General features: G+C 48.9%; 1 protein-coding gene across 1 annotated transcript in view; it reads right to left on the bottom strand.

Annotated features, from left to right (window-relative positions):
- Nucleotides 1-357: 357 nt before the first annotated feature.
- LOC138354408 (collagen alpha-1(III) chain-like) overlaps nucleotides 358-13,907 on the bottom strand; it is a 45,722-nt gene continuing 32,172 nt past the window's right edge. Inside the window, exon 3 of the mRNA XM_069308598.1 lies at nucleotides 358-2,444. Coding sequence (XP_069164699.1) covers nucleotides 358-2,444 — 2,087 coding nt within the window. The remainder of the gene's footprint in view (nucleotides 2,445-13,907) is intronic.

Genomic DNA, 13,907 nt, shown 5'->3' with positions numbered 1-13,907 from the left:
ACACAAACCCATACAATCTAACACAAACCCATACAATCTAACACAAACCCTTACAATCTAACACAAACCCTTACAATCTAACACAAACCCTTACAATCTAACACAAACCCATACAATCTAACACAAACCCATACAATCTAACACAAACCCATACAATCTAACACAAACCCATACAATCTAACACAAACCCATACAATCTAACACAAACCCATACAATCTAACACAAACCCATACAATCTAACACAAACCCTTACAATCTAACACAAACTCATACAATCTAACACAAACTCATACAATCTAACACAAACCCTTACAATCTAACACAAACCCATACAATCTAACACAAACCCTTACAATCTAACACAAACTCATACAATCTAACACAAACTGATACAATAGGGAGGCGAGACCACCAGGCTGTAGCGTGCCACCAGGCTGTAGCGTGCCACCAGGCTGTAGCGTGCCACCAGGCTGTAGTGTGCCACCAGGCTGTAGCGTGCCACCAGGCTGTAGTGTGCCACCAGGCTGTAGTGTGCCACCAGGCTGTAGTGTGCCACCAGGCTGTAGTGTGCCACCAGGCTGTAGCGTGCCACCAGGCTGTAGCGTGCCACCAGGCTGTAGTGTGCCACCAGGCTGTAGTGTGCCACCAGGCTGTAGCGTGCCACCAGGCTGTAGCGTGCCACCAGGCTGTAGCGTGCCACCAGGCTGTAGCGTGCCACCAGGCTGTAGCGTGCCACCAGGCTGTAGCGTGCCACCAGGCTGTAGCGTGCCACCAGGCTGTAGCGTGCCACCAGGCTGTAGCGTGCCACCAGGCTGTAGCGTGCCACCAGGCTGTAGCGTGCCACCAGGCTGTAGCGTGCCACCAGGCTGTAGCGTGCCACCAGGCTGTAGCGTGCCACCAGGCTGTAGCGTGCCACCAGGCTGTAGTGTGCCACCAGGCTGTAGCGTGCCACCAGGCTGTGGCGTGCCACCAGGCTGTGGCGTGCCACCAGGCTGTGGTGTGCCACCAGGCTGTAGCGTGCCACCAGGCTGTAGTGTGCCACCAGGCTGTAGTGTGCCACCAGGCTGTAGCGTGCCACCAGGCTGTGGCGTGCCACCAGGCTGTGGCGTGCCACCAGGCTGTGGTGTGCCACCAGGCTGTGGTGTGCCACCAGGCTGTAGCGTGCCACCAGGCTGTAGTGTGCCACCAGGCTGTAGTGTGCCACCAGGCTGTAGTGTGCCACCAGGCTGTGGCGTGCCACCAGGCTGTGGCGTGCCACCAGGCTGTGGCGTGCCACCAGGCTGTGGCGTGCCACCAGGCTGTGGCGTGCCACCAGGCTGTGGCGTGCCACCAGGCTGTGGCGTGCCACCAGGCTGTAGCGTGCCACCAGGCTGTGGCGTGCCACCAGGCTGTGGCGTGCCACCAGGCTGTGGCGTGCCACCAGGCTGTAGTGTGCCACCAGGCTGTAGCGTGCCACCAGGCTGTGGCGTGCCACCAGGCTGTGGCGTGCCACCAGGCTGTAGCGTGCCACCAGGCTGTAGCGTGCCACCAGGCTGTAGCGTGCCACCAGGCTGTAGCGTGCCACCAGGCTGTAGCGTGCCACCAGGCTGTAGCGTGCCACCAGGCTGTAGCGTGCCACCAGGCTGTAGCGTGCCACCAGGCTGTAGCGTGCCACCAGGCTGTAGCGTGCCACCAGGCTGTAGCGTGCCACCAGGCTGTAGCGTGCCACCAGGCTGTAGCGTGCCACCAGGCTGTAGCGTGCCACCAGGCTGTAGCGTGCCACCAGGCTGTAGTGTGCCACCAGGCTGTAGTGTGCCACCAGGCTGTAGCGTGCCACCAGGCTGTAGCGTGCCACCAGGCTGTAGCGTGCCACCAGGCTGTAGCGTGCCACCAGGCTGTAGCGTGCCGCCAGGCTGTAGCGTGCCACCAGGCTGTAGCGTGCCACCAGGCTGTAGCGTGCCACCAGGATGTAGCGTGCCACCAGGCTGTAGCGTGCCACAAGGCTGTAGCGTGCCACCAGGCTGTAGCGTGCCACCAGGCTGTAGCGTGCCACCAGGCTGTAGCGTGCCACCAGGCTGTAGCGTGCCACCAGGCTGTAGCGTGCCACCAGGCTGTAGTGAGCCACCAGGCTGTAGCGTGCCACCAGGCTGTAGCGTGCCACCAGGCTGTAGCGTGCCACCAGGCTGTAGCGTGCCACCAGGCTGTAGCGTGCCACCAGGCTGTAGCGTGCCACCAGGCTGTAGCGTGCCACCAGGCTGTAGCGTGCCACCAGGCTGTAGCGTGCCACCAGGCTGTAGCGTGCCACCAGGCTGTAGTGTGCCACCAGGCTGTAGCGTGCCACCAGGCTGTAGCGTGCCACCAGGCTGTAGCGTGCCACCAGGCTGTAGCGTGCCACCAGGCTGTAGCGTGCCACCAGGCTGTAGCGTGCCACCAGGCTGTAGCGTGCCACCAGGCTGTGGTGACACTATAAATGTATCGTGAGAGAGAACTGTGATGCTGGACAATAACAGAAGAAAGGGAAGAGTTTTTTCCCTGACAGCAGAATGTAGAGGGAATAGTGTGTAGTCAGCCCTTACAACAGCTGTGTTTGGGTCTCTGGTTGTGTGTAGTCAACCCTTACAACAGCTGTGTTTGGGTCTCTGGTTGTGTGTAGTCAACCCTTACAACACCTGTGTTTGGGTCTCTGGTTGTGTGTAGTCAGCCCTTACAACAGATGTGTTTGGGTCTCTGGTTGTGTGTAGTCAACCCTTACAACAGCTGTGTTTGGGTCTCTGGTTGTGTGTAGTCAGCCCTTACAACAGATGTGTTTGGGTCTCTGGTTGTGTGTAGTCAGCCCTTACAACAGATGTGTTTGGGTCTCTGGTTGTGTGTAGTCAACCCTTACAACAGATGTGTTTGGGTCTCTGGTTGTGTGTAGTCAACCCTTACAACAGCTGTGTTTGGGTCTCTGGTTGTGTGTAGTCAACCCTTACAACAGATGTGTTTGGGTCTCTGGTTGTGTGTAGTCAACCATTACAACAGCTGTGTTTGGGTCTCTGGTTGTGTGTAGTCAACCCTTACAACAGATGTGTTTGGGTCTCTGGTTGTGTGTAGTCAACCCTTACAACAGCTGTGTTTGGGTCTCTGGTTGTGTGTAGTCAGCCCTTACAACAGATGTGTTTGGGTCTCTGGTTGTGTGTAGTCAGCCCTTACAACAGATGTGTTTGGGTCTCTGGTTGTGTGTAGTCAACCCTTACAACAGATGTGTTTGGGTCTCTGGTTGTGTGTAGTCAGCCCTTACAACAGATGTGTTTGGGTCTCTGGTTGTGTGTAGTCAGCCCTTACAACAGCTGTGTTTGGGTCTCTGGTTGTGTGTAGTCAGCCCTTACAACAGCTGTGTTTGGGTCTCAGGTTGTGTGTAGTCAACCCTTACAACAGCTGTGTTTGGGTCTCTGGTTGTGTGTAGTCAGCCCTTACAACAGCTGTGTTTGGGTCTCTGGTTGTGTGTAGTCAGCCCTTACAACAGCTGTGTTTGGGTCTCTGGTTGTGTGTAGTCAGCCCTTACAACAGCTGTGTTTGGGTCTCTGGTTGTGTGTAGTCAGCCCTTACAACAGATGTGTTTGGGTCTCTGGTTGTGTGTAGTCAGCCCTTACAACAGATGTGTTTGGGTCTCTGGTTGTGTGTAGTCAGCCCTTTCAACAGATGTGTTTGGGTCTCTGGTTGTGTGTAGTCAGCCCTTACAACAGCTGTGTTTGGGTCTCTGGTTGTGTGTAGTCAACCCTTACAACAGCTGTGTTTGGGTCTCTGGTTGTGTGTAGTCAACCCTTACAACACCTGTGTTTGGGTCTCTGGTTGTGTGTAGTCAGCCCTTACAACACCTGTGTTTGGGTCTCTGGTTGTGTGTAGTCAGCCCTTACTAATGACCCAAAGTGGATAACAAAGAATTTGAAGAACCTTATAGGTAAAAAGAGAGCTTGGTACAAAAGGATTAAAAATGGGGAGGTCACTTTAGAACAGGAATTCGTACAACTGGTTAGAAATGTTAAAAAAGAGATAAGGAAAGCAAAAAGAAACTATGAAGTTCGCATAGCAGGGCAAGCAAAGACAAATCCTAAAGGGTTTTTTCAGTTATATCGTACTAAGACTAGGGAAAGGATAGGTCCATTAAAAACTGAGACAGGTCAAATAACAGATAGTGATGAAGAGATGAGTAGTATTTTTAATAAATATTTTGTATCTGTATTTACTAAAGAGGAACTTAACAATATGCCTTCAGCCGAACAAGTCTATGTGGGTGGGGACGAGGACAGGTTGACGAGTTTAGCAGTTACCAGGGAGGATGTTCTTAAACAAATAGTAAAACTCAAACCAAACAAATCCCCAGGGCCGGATGAAGTGTTTGCTAGGGTGCTTAAAGAATGCAAAGAGGAGCTTTGTGACCCACTGTCAACCATATTTAATAAATCAATAGAGTCAGGCAGAGTGCCAGAGTTTTGGAAAGTTGCTAATGTGTTACCAGTTTTTAAGAAAGGAGATAGATCACTTGCGTCTAACTATCGACCAATTAGCCTAACGTCTATTGTGGGAAAGTTACTCGAATCTATAATAGCAAATAAAATTCGTCTTCATCTTGAAAAACATAAATTAATAATTGAGTCGCAACATGGTTTTATAAATGGCCGTTCATGTTTAACAAATTTGTTATCTTTTTATTCTAGCATTGTTGAGGCAGTTGATAGCGGTAAGGATTGCGATGTTGTATACCTTGACTTTAGCAAAGCTTTTGATACAGTGCCACATGAAAGACTGATTAAAAAAATAGAGTCTCATGGTATTGGGGGTGCTATATTAAGCTGGATTAGGGCATGGCTATACCAAAGGAAACAGAGAGTTAGTATAAATGGAATCAAGTCAGAGTGGGAAAATGTTGTAAGTGGAGTGCCTCAAGGCTCTGTCCTGGGACCTCTGTTGTTTATAATATATATAAATGATTTAGATTCAGGTTTGAGTAGCAACATTTGCAAATTTGCCGATGATACGAAAATCGGTAGGGAAATTAATTCGGAGGAGGACTCACTATCACTTCAAGTTGATCTAGATAGGGTTTTGAAATGGTCAAAGGATTGGCAGATGCAGTTTAATGCTGATAAATGTAAAGTTCTGAGGTTAGGTAATGATGATAGAGTTACAAGATACGAGCTAGATGGTGTTGTGATTGCGAAGTCGGATTGCGAAAGGGATCTGGGAGTTATGATTAGTAAGAATTTAAAACAAAAGGATCAATGCATAAATGTTCGTAATAAGGCAAATCGGACACTTGGATTTATTAATCGCAGCGTTAGTAACAAGACACCTGGTGTGGTTCTCAAGCTATATCTTGCTCTAGTTAGGCCCCATTTAGATTATGCAGTTCAGTTTTGGTCGCCATATTATAGAATGGATATAAATTCACTTGAACGTGTCCAGCGTAGGATGACTAAGTTAATTCCCCAAATTAGAAATCTTTCATATGAAGAAAGATTAACAAAGCTTAAGTTGCATTCACTGGAAAGGCGAAGAGTTAGGGGTGACATGATAGAGGTTTACAAGTGGATGAATGGACATAACCGGGGGGATATTAATATGGTATTAAAAGTATCAACACAGGACAGAACACGAAACAATGGATATAAATTGGATAAGTTTAGATTTAGGAAAGACTTGGGTAAATACTGGTTCAGTAACAGGGTTGTTGATTTGTGGAACCAATTGCCGCGTAACATTGTGGAGGTGGGGTCCCTCGATTGTTTCAAGCACGGGTTGGACAAGTATATGAGTGGGATTGGGTGGTTATAGAATAGGAGCTGCCTCGTATGGGCCAATAGGCCTTCTGCAGTTACCTTTGTTCTTACAACAGCTGTGTTTGGGTCTCTGGTTGTGTGTAGTCAACCCTTACAACAGCTGTGTTTGGGTCTCTGGTTGTGTGTAGTCAGCCCTTACAACAGATGTGTTTGGGTCTCTGGTTGTGTGTAGTCAGCCCTTACAACAGATGTGTTTGGGTCTCTGGTTGTGTGTAGTCAACCCTTACAACAGATGTGTTTGGGTCTCTGGTTGTGTGTAGTCAACCCTTACAACAGCTGTGTTTGGGTCTCTGGTTGTGTGTAGTCAACCCTTACAACAGATGTGTTTGGGTCTCTGGTTGTGTGTAGTCAACCCTTACAACAGCTGTGTTTGGGTCTCTGGTTGTGTGTAGTCAACCCTTACAACAGATGTGTTTGGGTCTCTGGTTGTGTGTAGTCAGCCCTTACAACAGCTGTGTTTGGGTCTCTGGTTGTGTGTAGTCAACCCTTACAACAGATGTGTTTGGGTCTCTGGTTGTGTGTAGTCAGCCCTTACAACAGCTGTGTTTGGGTCTCTGGTTGTGTGTAGTCAGCCCTTACAACAGCTGTGTTTGGGTCTCTGGTTGTGTGTAGTCAGCCCTTACAACAGATGTGTTTGGGTCTCTGGTTGTGTGTAGTCAGCCCTTACAACAGCTGTGTTTGGGTCTCTGGTTGTGTGTAGTCAACCCTTACAACAGATGTGTTTGGGTCTCTGGTTGTGTGTAGTCAGCCCTTACAACAGATGTGTTTGGGTCTCTGGTTGTGTGTAGTCAACCCTTACAACAGATGTGTTTGGGTCTCTGGTTGTGTGTAGTCAACCCTTACAACAGCTGTGTTTGGGTCTCTGGTTGTGTGTAGTCAACCCTTACAACAGATGTGTTTGGGTCTCTGGTTGTGTGTAGTCAACCCTTACAACAGCTGTGTTTGGGTCTCTGGTTGTGTGTAGTCAGCCCTTACAACAGATGTGTTTGGGTCTCTGGTTGTGTGTAGTCAGCCCTTACAACAGATGTGTTTGGGTCTCTGGTTGTGTGTAGTCAACCCTTACAACAGATGTGTTTGGGTCTCTGGTTGTGTGTAGTCAGCCCTTACAACAGATGTGTTTGGGTCTCTGGTTGTGTGTAGTCAGCCCTTACAACAGCTGTGTTTGGGTCTCTGGTTGTGTGTAGTCAGCCCTTACAACAGCTGTGTTTGGGTCTCTGGTTGTGTGTAGTCAACCCTTACAACAGCTGTGTTTGGGTCTCTGGTTGTGTGTAGTCAGCCCTTACAACAGCTGTGTTTGGGTCTCTGGTTGTGTGTAGTCAGCCCTTACAACAGCTGTGTTTGGGTCTCTGGTTGTGTGTAGTCAGCCCTTACAACAGCTGTGTTTGGGTCTCTGGTTGTGTGTAGTCAGCCCTTACAACAGCTGTGTTTTGGGTCTCTGGTTGTGTGTAGTCAGCCCTTACAACAGCTGTGTTTGGGTCTCTGGTTGTGTGTAGTCAGCCCTTACAACAGCTGTGTTTGGGTCTCTGGTTGTGTGTAGTCAGCCCTTACAACAGCTGTGTTTGGGTCTCTGGTTGTGTGTAGTCAGCCCTTACAACAGCTGTGTTTGGGTCTCTGGTTGTGTGTAGTCAGCCCTTACAACAGATGTGTTTGTTTCTCTGGTTGTGTGTAGTCAACCCTTACAACAGCTGTGTTTGGGTCTCTGGTTGTGTGTAGTCAGCCCTTACAACAGCTGTGTTTTGGTCTCTGGTTGTGTGTAGTCAACCCTTACAACAGCTGTGTTTGGGTCTCTGGTTGTGTGTAGTCAACCCTTACAACACCTGTGTTTGGGTCTCTGGTTGTGTGTAGTCAGCCCTTACAACACCTGTGTTTGGGTCTCTGGTTGTGTGTAGTCAGCCCTTACAACAGCTGTGTTTGGGTCTCTGGTTGTGTGTAGTCAACCCTTACAACAGCTGTGTTTGGGTCTCTGGTTGTGTGTAGTCAGCCCTTACAACAGCTGTGTTTGGGTCTCTGGTTGTGTGTAGTCAGCCCTTACAACAGCTGTGTTTGGGTCTCTGGTTGTGTGTAGTCAACCCTTACAACAGCTGTGTTTGGGTCTCTGGTTGTGTGTAGTCAGCCCTTACAACAGCTGTGTTTGGGTCTCTGGTTGTGTGTAGTCAGCCTTTACAACAGCTGTGTTTGGGTCTCTGGTTCTGTGTAGTCAGCCCTTACAACAGCTGTGTTTGGGTCTCTGGTTGTGTGTAGTCAACCCTTACAACAGCTGTGTTTGGGTCTCTGGTTGTGTGTAGTCAACCCTTACAACAGATGTGTTTGGGTCTCTGGTTGTGTGTAGTCAGCCCTTACAACAGCTGTGTTTGGGTCTCTGGTTGTGTGTAGTCAACCCTTACAACAGATGTGTTTGGGTCTCTGGTTGTGTGTAGTCAGCCCTTACAACAGATGTGTTTGGGTCTCTGGTTGTGTGTAGTCAGCCCTTACAACAGATGTGTTTGGGTCTCTGGTTGTGTGTAGTCAGCCTTTACAACAGCTGTGTTTGGGTCTCTGGTTGTGTGTAGTCAACCCTTACAACAGATGTGTTTGGGTCTCTGGTTGTGTGTAGTCAGCCCTTACAACAGATGTGTTTGGGTCTCTGGTTGTGTGTAGTCAGCCCTTACAACAGCTGTGTTTGGGTCTCTGGTTGTGTGTAGTCAGCCCTTACAACAGCTGTGTTTGGGTCTCTGGTTGTGTGTAGTCAGCCCTTACAACAGCTGTGTTTGGGTCTCTGGTTGTGTGTAGGCAACCCTTACAACAGCTGTGTTTGGGTCTCTGGTTGTGTGTAGTCAACCCTTACAACAGATGTGTTTGGGTCTCTGGTTGTGTGTAGTCAGCCCTTACAACAGCTGTGTTTGGGTCTCTGGTTGTGTGTAGTCAGCCCTTACAACAGCTGTGTTTGGGTCTCTGGTTGTGTGTAGTCAGCCCTTACAACAGCTGTGTTTGGGTATCTGGTTGTGTGTAGTCAGCCCTTACAACAGCTGTGTTTGGGTCTCAGGTTGTGTGTAGTCAACCCTTACAACAGCTGTGTTTGGGTCTCTGGTTGTGTGTAGTCAGCCCTTACAACAGCTGTGTTTGGGTCTCTGGTTGTGTGTAGTCAGCCCTTACAACAGCTGTGTTTGGGTCTCTGGTTGTGTGTAGTCAGCCCTTACAACAGCTGTGTTTGGGTCTCTGGTTGTGTGTAGTCAGCCCTTACAACAGATGTGTTTGGGTCTCTGGTTGTGTGTAGTCAGCCCTTACAACAGATGTGTTTGGGTCTCTGGTTGTGTGTAGTCAGCCCTTTACAACAGATGTGTTTGGGTCTCTGGTTGTGTGTAGTTAGCCCTTACAACAGCTGTGTTTGGGTCTCTGGTTGTGTGTAGTCAGCCCTTACAACAGCTGTGTTTGGGTCTCTGGTTGTGTGTAGTCAGCCCTTACAACAGCTGTGTTTGGGTCTCTGGTTGTGTGTAGTCAGCCCTTACAACAGCTGTGTTTAGGTCTCTGGTTGTGTGTAGTCAGCCCTTACAACAGCTGTGTTTGGGTCTCTGGTTGTGTGTAGTCAGCCCTTACAACAGCTGTGTTTGGGTCTCTGGTTGTGTGTAGTCAGCCCTTACAACAGCTGTGTTTGGGTCTCTGGTTGTGTGTAGTCAACCCTTACAACAGCTGTGTTTGGGTCTCTGGTTGTGTGTAGTCAGCCCTTACAACAGCTGTGTTTGGGTCTCTGGTTGTGTGTAGTCAGCCCTTACAACAGCTGTGTTTGGGTCTCTGGTTGTGTGTAGTCAGCCCTTACAACAGCTGTGTTTGGGTCTCTGGTTGTGTGTAGTCAGCCCTTACAACAGCTGTGTTTGGGTCTCTGGTTGTGTGTAGTCAGCCCTTACAACAGCTGTGTTTGGGTCTCTGGTTGTGTGTAGTCAACCCTTACAACAGCTGTGTTTGGGTATCTGGTTGTGTGTAGTCAGCCCCCACAACAGCTGTGTTTGGGTCTCTGGTTGTGTGTAGTCAGCCCTTACAACAGCTGTGTTTGTGTCTCTGGTTGTGTGTAGTCAGCCCATACAACAGCTGTGTTTGGGTCTCTGGTTGTGTGTAGTCAACCCTTACAACAGATGTGTTTGGGTCTCTGGTTGTGTGTAGTCAACCCTTACAACAGATGTGTTTGGGTCTCTGGTTGTGTGTAGTCAACCCTTACAACAGATGTTTGGGTCTCTGGTTGTGTGTAGTCAACCCTTACAACAGATGTGTTTGGGTCTCTGGTTGTGTGTAGTCAGCCCATACAACAGCTGTGTTTGGGTCTCTGGTTGTGTGTAGTCAACCCTTACAACAGATGTGTTTGGGTCTCTGGTTGTGTGTAGTCAACCCTTACAACAGATGTGTTTGGGTCTCTGGTTGTGTGTAGTCAACCCTTACAACAGATGTGTTTGGGTCTCTGGTTGTGTGTAGTCAACCCTTACAACAGCTGTGTTTGGGTCTCTGGTTGTGTGTAGTCAACCCTTACAACAGATGTGTTTGGGTCTCTGGTTGTGTGTAGTCAACCCTTACAACAGCTGTGTTTGGGTCTCTGGTTGTGTGTAGTCAACCCTTACAACAGATGTGTTTGGGTCTCTGGTTGTGTGTAGTCAGCCCTTACAACAGCTGTGTTTGGGTCTCTGGTTGTGTGTAGTCAACCCTTACAACAGATGTGTTTGGGTCTCTGGTTGTGTGTAGTCAGCCCTTACAACAGCTGTGTTTGGGTCTCTGGTTGTGTGTAGTCAGCCCTTACAACAGCTGTGTTTGGGTCTCTGGTTGTGTGTAGTCAGCCCTTACAACAGATGTGTTTGGGTCTCTGGTTGTGTGTAGTCAGCCCTTACAACAGCTGTGTTTGGGTCTCTGGTTGTGTGTAGTCAACCCTTACAACAGATGTGTTTGGGTCTCTGGTTGTGTGTAGTCAGCCCTTACAACAGATGTGTTTGGGTCTCTGGTTGTGTGTAGTCAACCCTTACAACAGATGTGTTTGGGTCTCTGGTTGTGTGTAGTCAACCCTTACAACAGCTGTGTTTGGGTCTCTGGTTGTGTGTAGTCAACCCTTACAACAGATGTGTTTGGGTCTCTGGTTGTGTGTAGTCAACCCTTACAACAGCTGTGTTTGGGTCTCTGGTTGTGTGTAGTCAGCCCTTACAACAGATGTGTTTGGGTCTCTGGTTGTGTGTAGTCAGCCCTTACAACAGATGTGTTTGGGTCTCTGGTTGTGTGTAGTCAACCCTTACAACAGATGTGTTTGGGTCTCTGGTTGTGTGTAGTCAACCCTTACAACAGATGTGTTTGGGTCTCTGGTTGTGTGTAGTCAACCCTTACAACAGATGTGTTTGGGTCTCTGGTTGTGTGTAGTCAACCCTTACAACAGCTGTGTTTGGGTCTCTGGTTGTGTGTAGTCAACCCTTACAACAGATGTGTTTGGGTCTCTGGTTGTGTGTAGTCAACCCTTACAACAGATGTGTTTGGGTCTCTGGTTGTGTGTAGTCAACCCTTACAACAGCTGTGTTTGGGTCTCTGGTTGTGTGTAGTCAACCCTTACAACACATGTGTTTGGGTCTCTGGTTGTGTGTAGTCAACCCTTACAACAGATGTGTTTGGGTCTCTGGTTGTGTGTAGTCAACCCTTACAACAGATGTGTTTGGGTCTCTGGTTGTGTGTAGTCAACCCTTACAACAGCTGTGTTTGGGTCTCTGGTTGTGTGTAGTCAACCCTTACAACAGCTGTGTTTGGGTCTCTGGTTGTGTGTAGTCAACCCTTACAACAGATGTGTTTGGGTCTCTGGTTGTGTGTAGTCAACCCTTACAACAGATGTGTTTGGGTCTCTGGTTGTGTGTAGTCAACCCTTACAACAGAAGTGTTTGGGTCTCTGGTTGTGTGTAGTCAACCCTTACAACAGATGTGTTTGGGTCTCTGGTTGTGTGTAGTCAACCCTTACAACAGCTGTGTTTGGGTCTCTGGTTGTGTGTAGTCAACCCTTACAACAGATGTGTTTGGGTCTCTGGTTGTGTGTAGTCAACCCTTACAACAGCTGTGTTTGGGTCTCTGATTGTGTGTAGTCAGCCCTTACAACAGATGTGTTTGGGTCTCTGGTTGTGTGTAGTCAACCCTTACAACAGATGTGTTTGGGTCTCTGGTTGTGTGTAGTCAACCCTTACAACAGCTGTGTTTGGGTCTCTGGTTGTGTGTAGTCAACCCTTACAACAGCTGTGTTTGGGTCTCTGGTTGTGTGTAGTCAACCCTTACAACAGATGTGTTTGGGTCTCTGGTTGTGTGTAGTCAACCCTTACAACAGATGTGTTTGGGTCTCTGGTTGTGTGTAGTCAACCCTTACAACAGCTGTGTTTGGGTCTCTGGTTGTGTGTAGTCAACCCTTACAACAGATGTGTTTGGGTCTCTGGTTGTGTGTAGTCAACCCTTACAACAGATGTGTTTGGGTCTCTGGTTGTGTGTAGTCAACCCTTACAACAGCTGTGTTTGGGTCTCTGGTTGTGTGTAGTCAACCCTTACAACAGATGTGTTTGGGTCTCTGGTTGTGTGTAGTCAGCCCTTACAACAGCTGTGTTTGGGTCTCTGGTTGTGTGTAGTCAACCCTTACAACAGCTGTGTTTGGGTCTCTGGTTGTGTGTAGTCAGCCCTTACAACAGCTGTGTTTGGGTCTCTGGTTGTGTGTAGTCAGCCCTTACAACAGCTGTGTTTGGGTATCTGGTTGTGTGTAGTCAGCCCTTACAACAGCTGTGTTTGGGTCTCAGGTTGTGTGTAGTCAACCCTTACAACAGCTGTGTTTGGGTCTCTGGTTGTGTGTAGTCAGCCCTTACAACAGCTGTGTTTGGGTCTCTGGTTGTGTGTAGTCAGCCCTTACAACAGCTGTGTTTGGGTCTCTGGTTGTGTGTAGTCAGCCCTTACAACAGCTGTGTTTGGGTCTCTGGTTGTGTGTAGTCAGCCCTTACAACAGATGTGTTTGGGTCTCTGGTTGTGTGTAGTCAGCCCTTACAACAGATGTGTTTGGGTCTCTGGTTGTGTGTAGTCAGCCCTTTCAACAGATGTGTTTGGGTCTCTGGTTGTGTGTAGTCAGCCCTTACAACAGCTGTGTTTGGGTCTCTGGTTGTGTGTAGTCAGCCCTTACAACAGCTGTGTTTGGGTCTCTGGTTGTGTGTAGTCAGCCCTTACAACAGCTGTGTTTGGGTCTCTGGTTGTGTGTAGTCAGCCCTTACAACAGCTGTGTTTGGGTCTCTGGTTGTGTGTAGTCAGCCCTTACAACAGCTGTGTTTGGGTCTCTGGTTGTGTGTAGTCAGCCCTTACAACAGCTGTGTTTGGGTCTCTGGTTGTGTGTAGTCAGCCCATACAACAGCTGTGTTTGGGTCTCTGGTTGTGTGTAGTCAGCCCTTACAACAGCTGTGTTTGGGTCTCTGGTTGTGTGTAGTCAGCCCTTACAACAGCTGTGTTTGGGTCTCTGGTTGTGTGTAGTCAGCCCTTACAACAGCTGTGTTTGGGTCTCTGGTTGTGTGTAGTCAGCCCTTACAACAGCTGTGTTTGGGTCTCTGGTTGTGTGTAGTCAGCCCTTACAACAGCTGTGTTTGGGTCTCTGGTTGTGTGTAGTCAGCCCCCACAACAGCTGTGTTTGGGTCTCTGGTTGTGTGTAGTCAGCCCTTACAACAGCTGTGTTTGGGTCTCTGGTTGTGTGTAGTCAGCCCCCACAACAGCTGTGTTTGGGTCTCTGGTTGTGTGTAGTCAGCCCTTACAACAGCTGTGTTTGGGTCTCTGGTTGTGTGTAGTCAGCCCTTACAACAGCTGTGTTTGGGTATCTGGTTGTGTGTAGTCAGCCCTTACAACAGCTGTGTTTGGGTATCTGGTTGTGTGTAGTCAGCCCTTACAACAGCTGTGTTTGGGTATCTGGTTGTGTGTAGTCAGCCCTTACAACAGCTGTGTTTGGGTATCTGGTTGTGTGTAGTCAGCCCTTACAACAGCTGTGTTTGGGTCTCTGGTTGTGTGTAGTCAGCCCTTACAACAGCTGTGTTTGTGTCTCTGGTTGTGTGTAGTCAGCCCATACAACAGCTGTGTTTGGGTCTCTGGTTGTGTGTAGTCAACCCTTACAACAG

The sequence above is a fragment of the Procambarus clarkii genome, chromosome 62, assembly GCF_040958095.1.
Source record: "Procambarus clarkii isolate CNS0578487 chromosome 62, FALCON_Pclarkii_2.0, whole genome shotgun sequence".
In the NCBI taxonomy this organism is placed as follows: domain Eukaryota; kingdom Metazoa; phylum Arthropoda; class Malacostraca; order Decapoda; family Cambaridae; genus Procambarus; species Procambarus clarkii.
The sequence above is the reverse complement of the archived record's forward strand: the minus strand, read 5'-3'. Positions and strand labels throughout refer to the sequence as shown.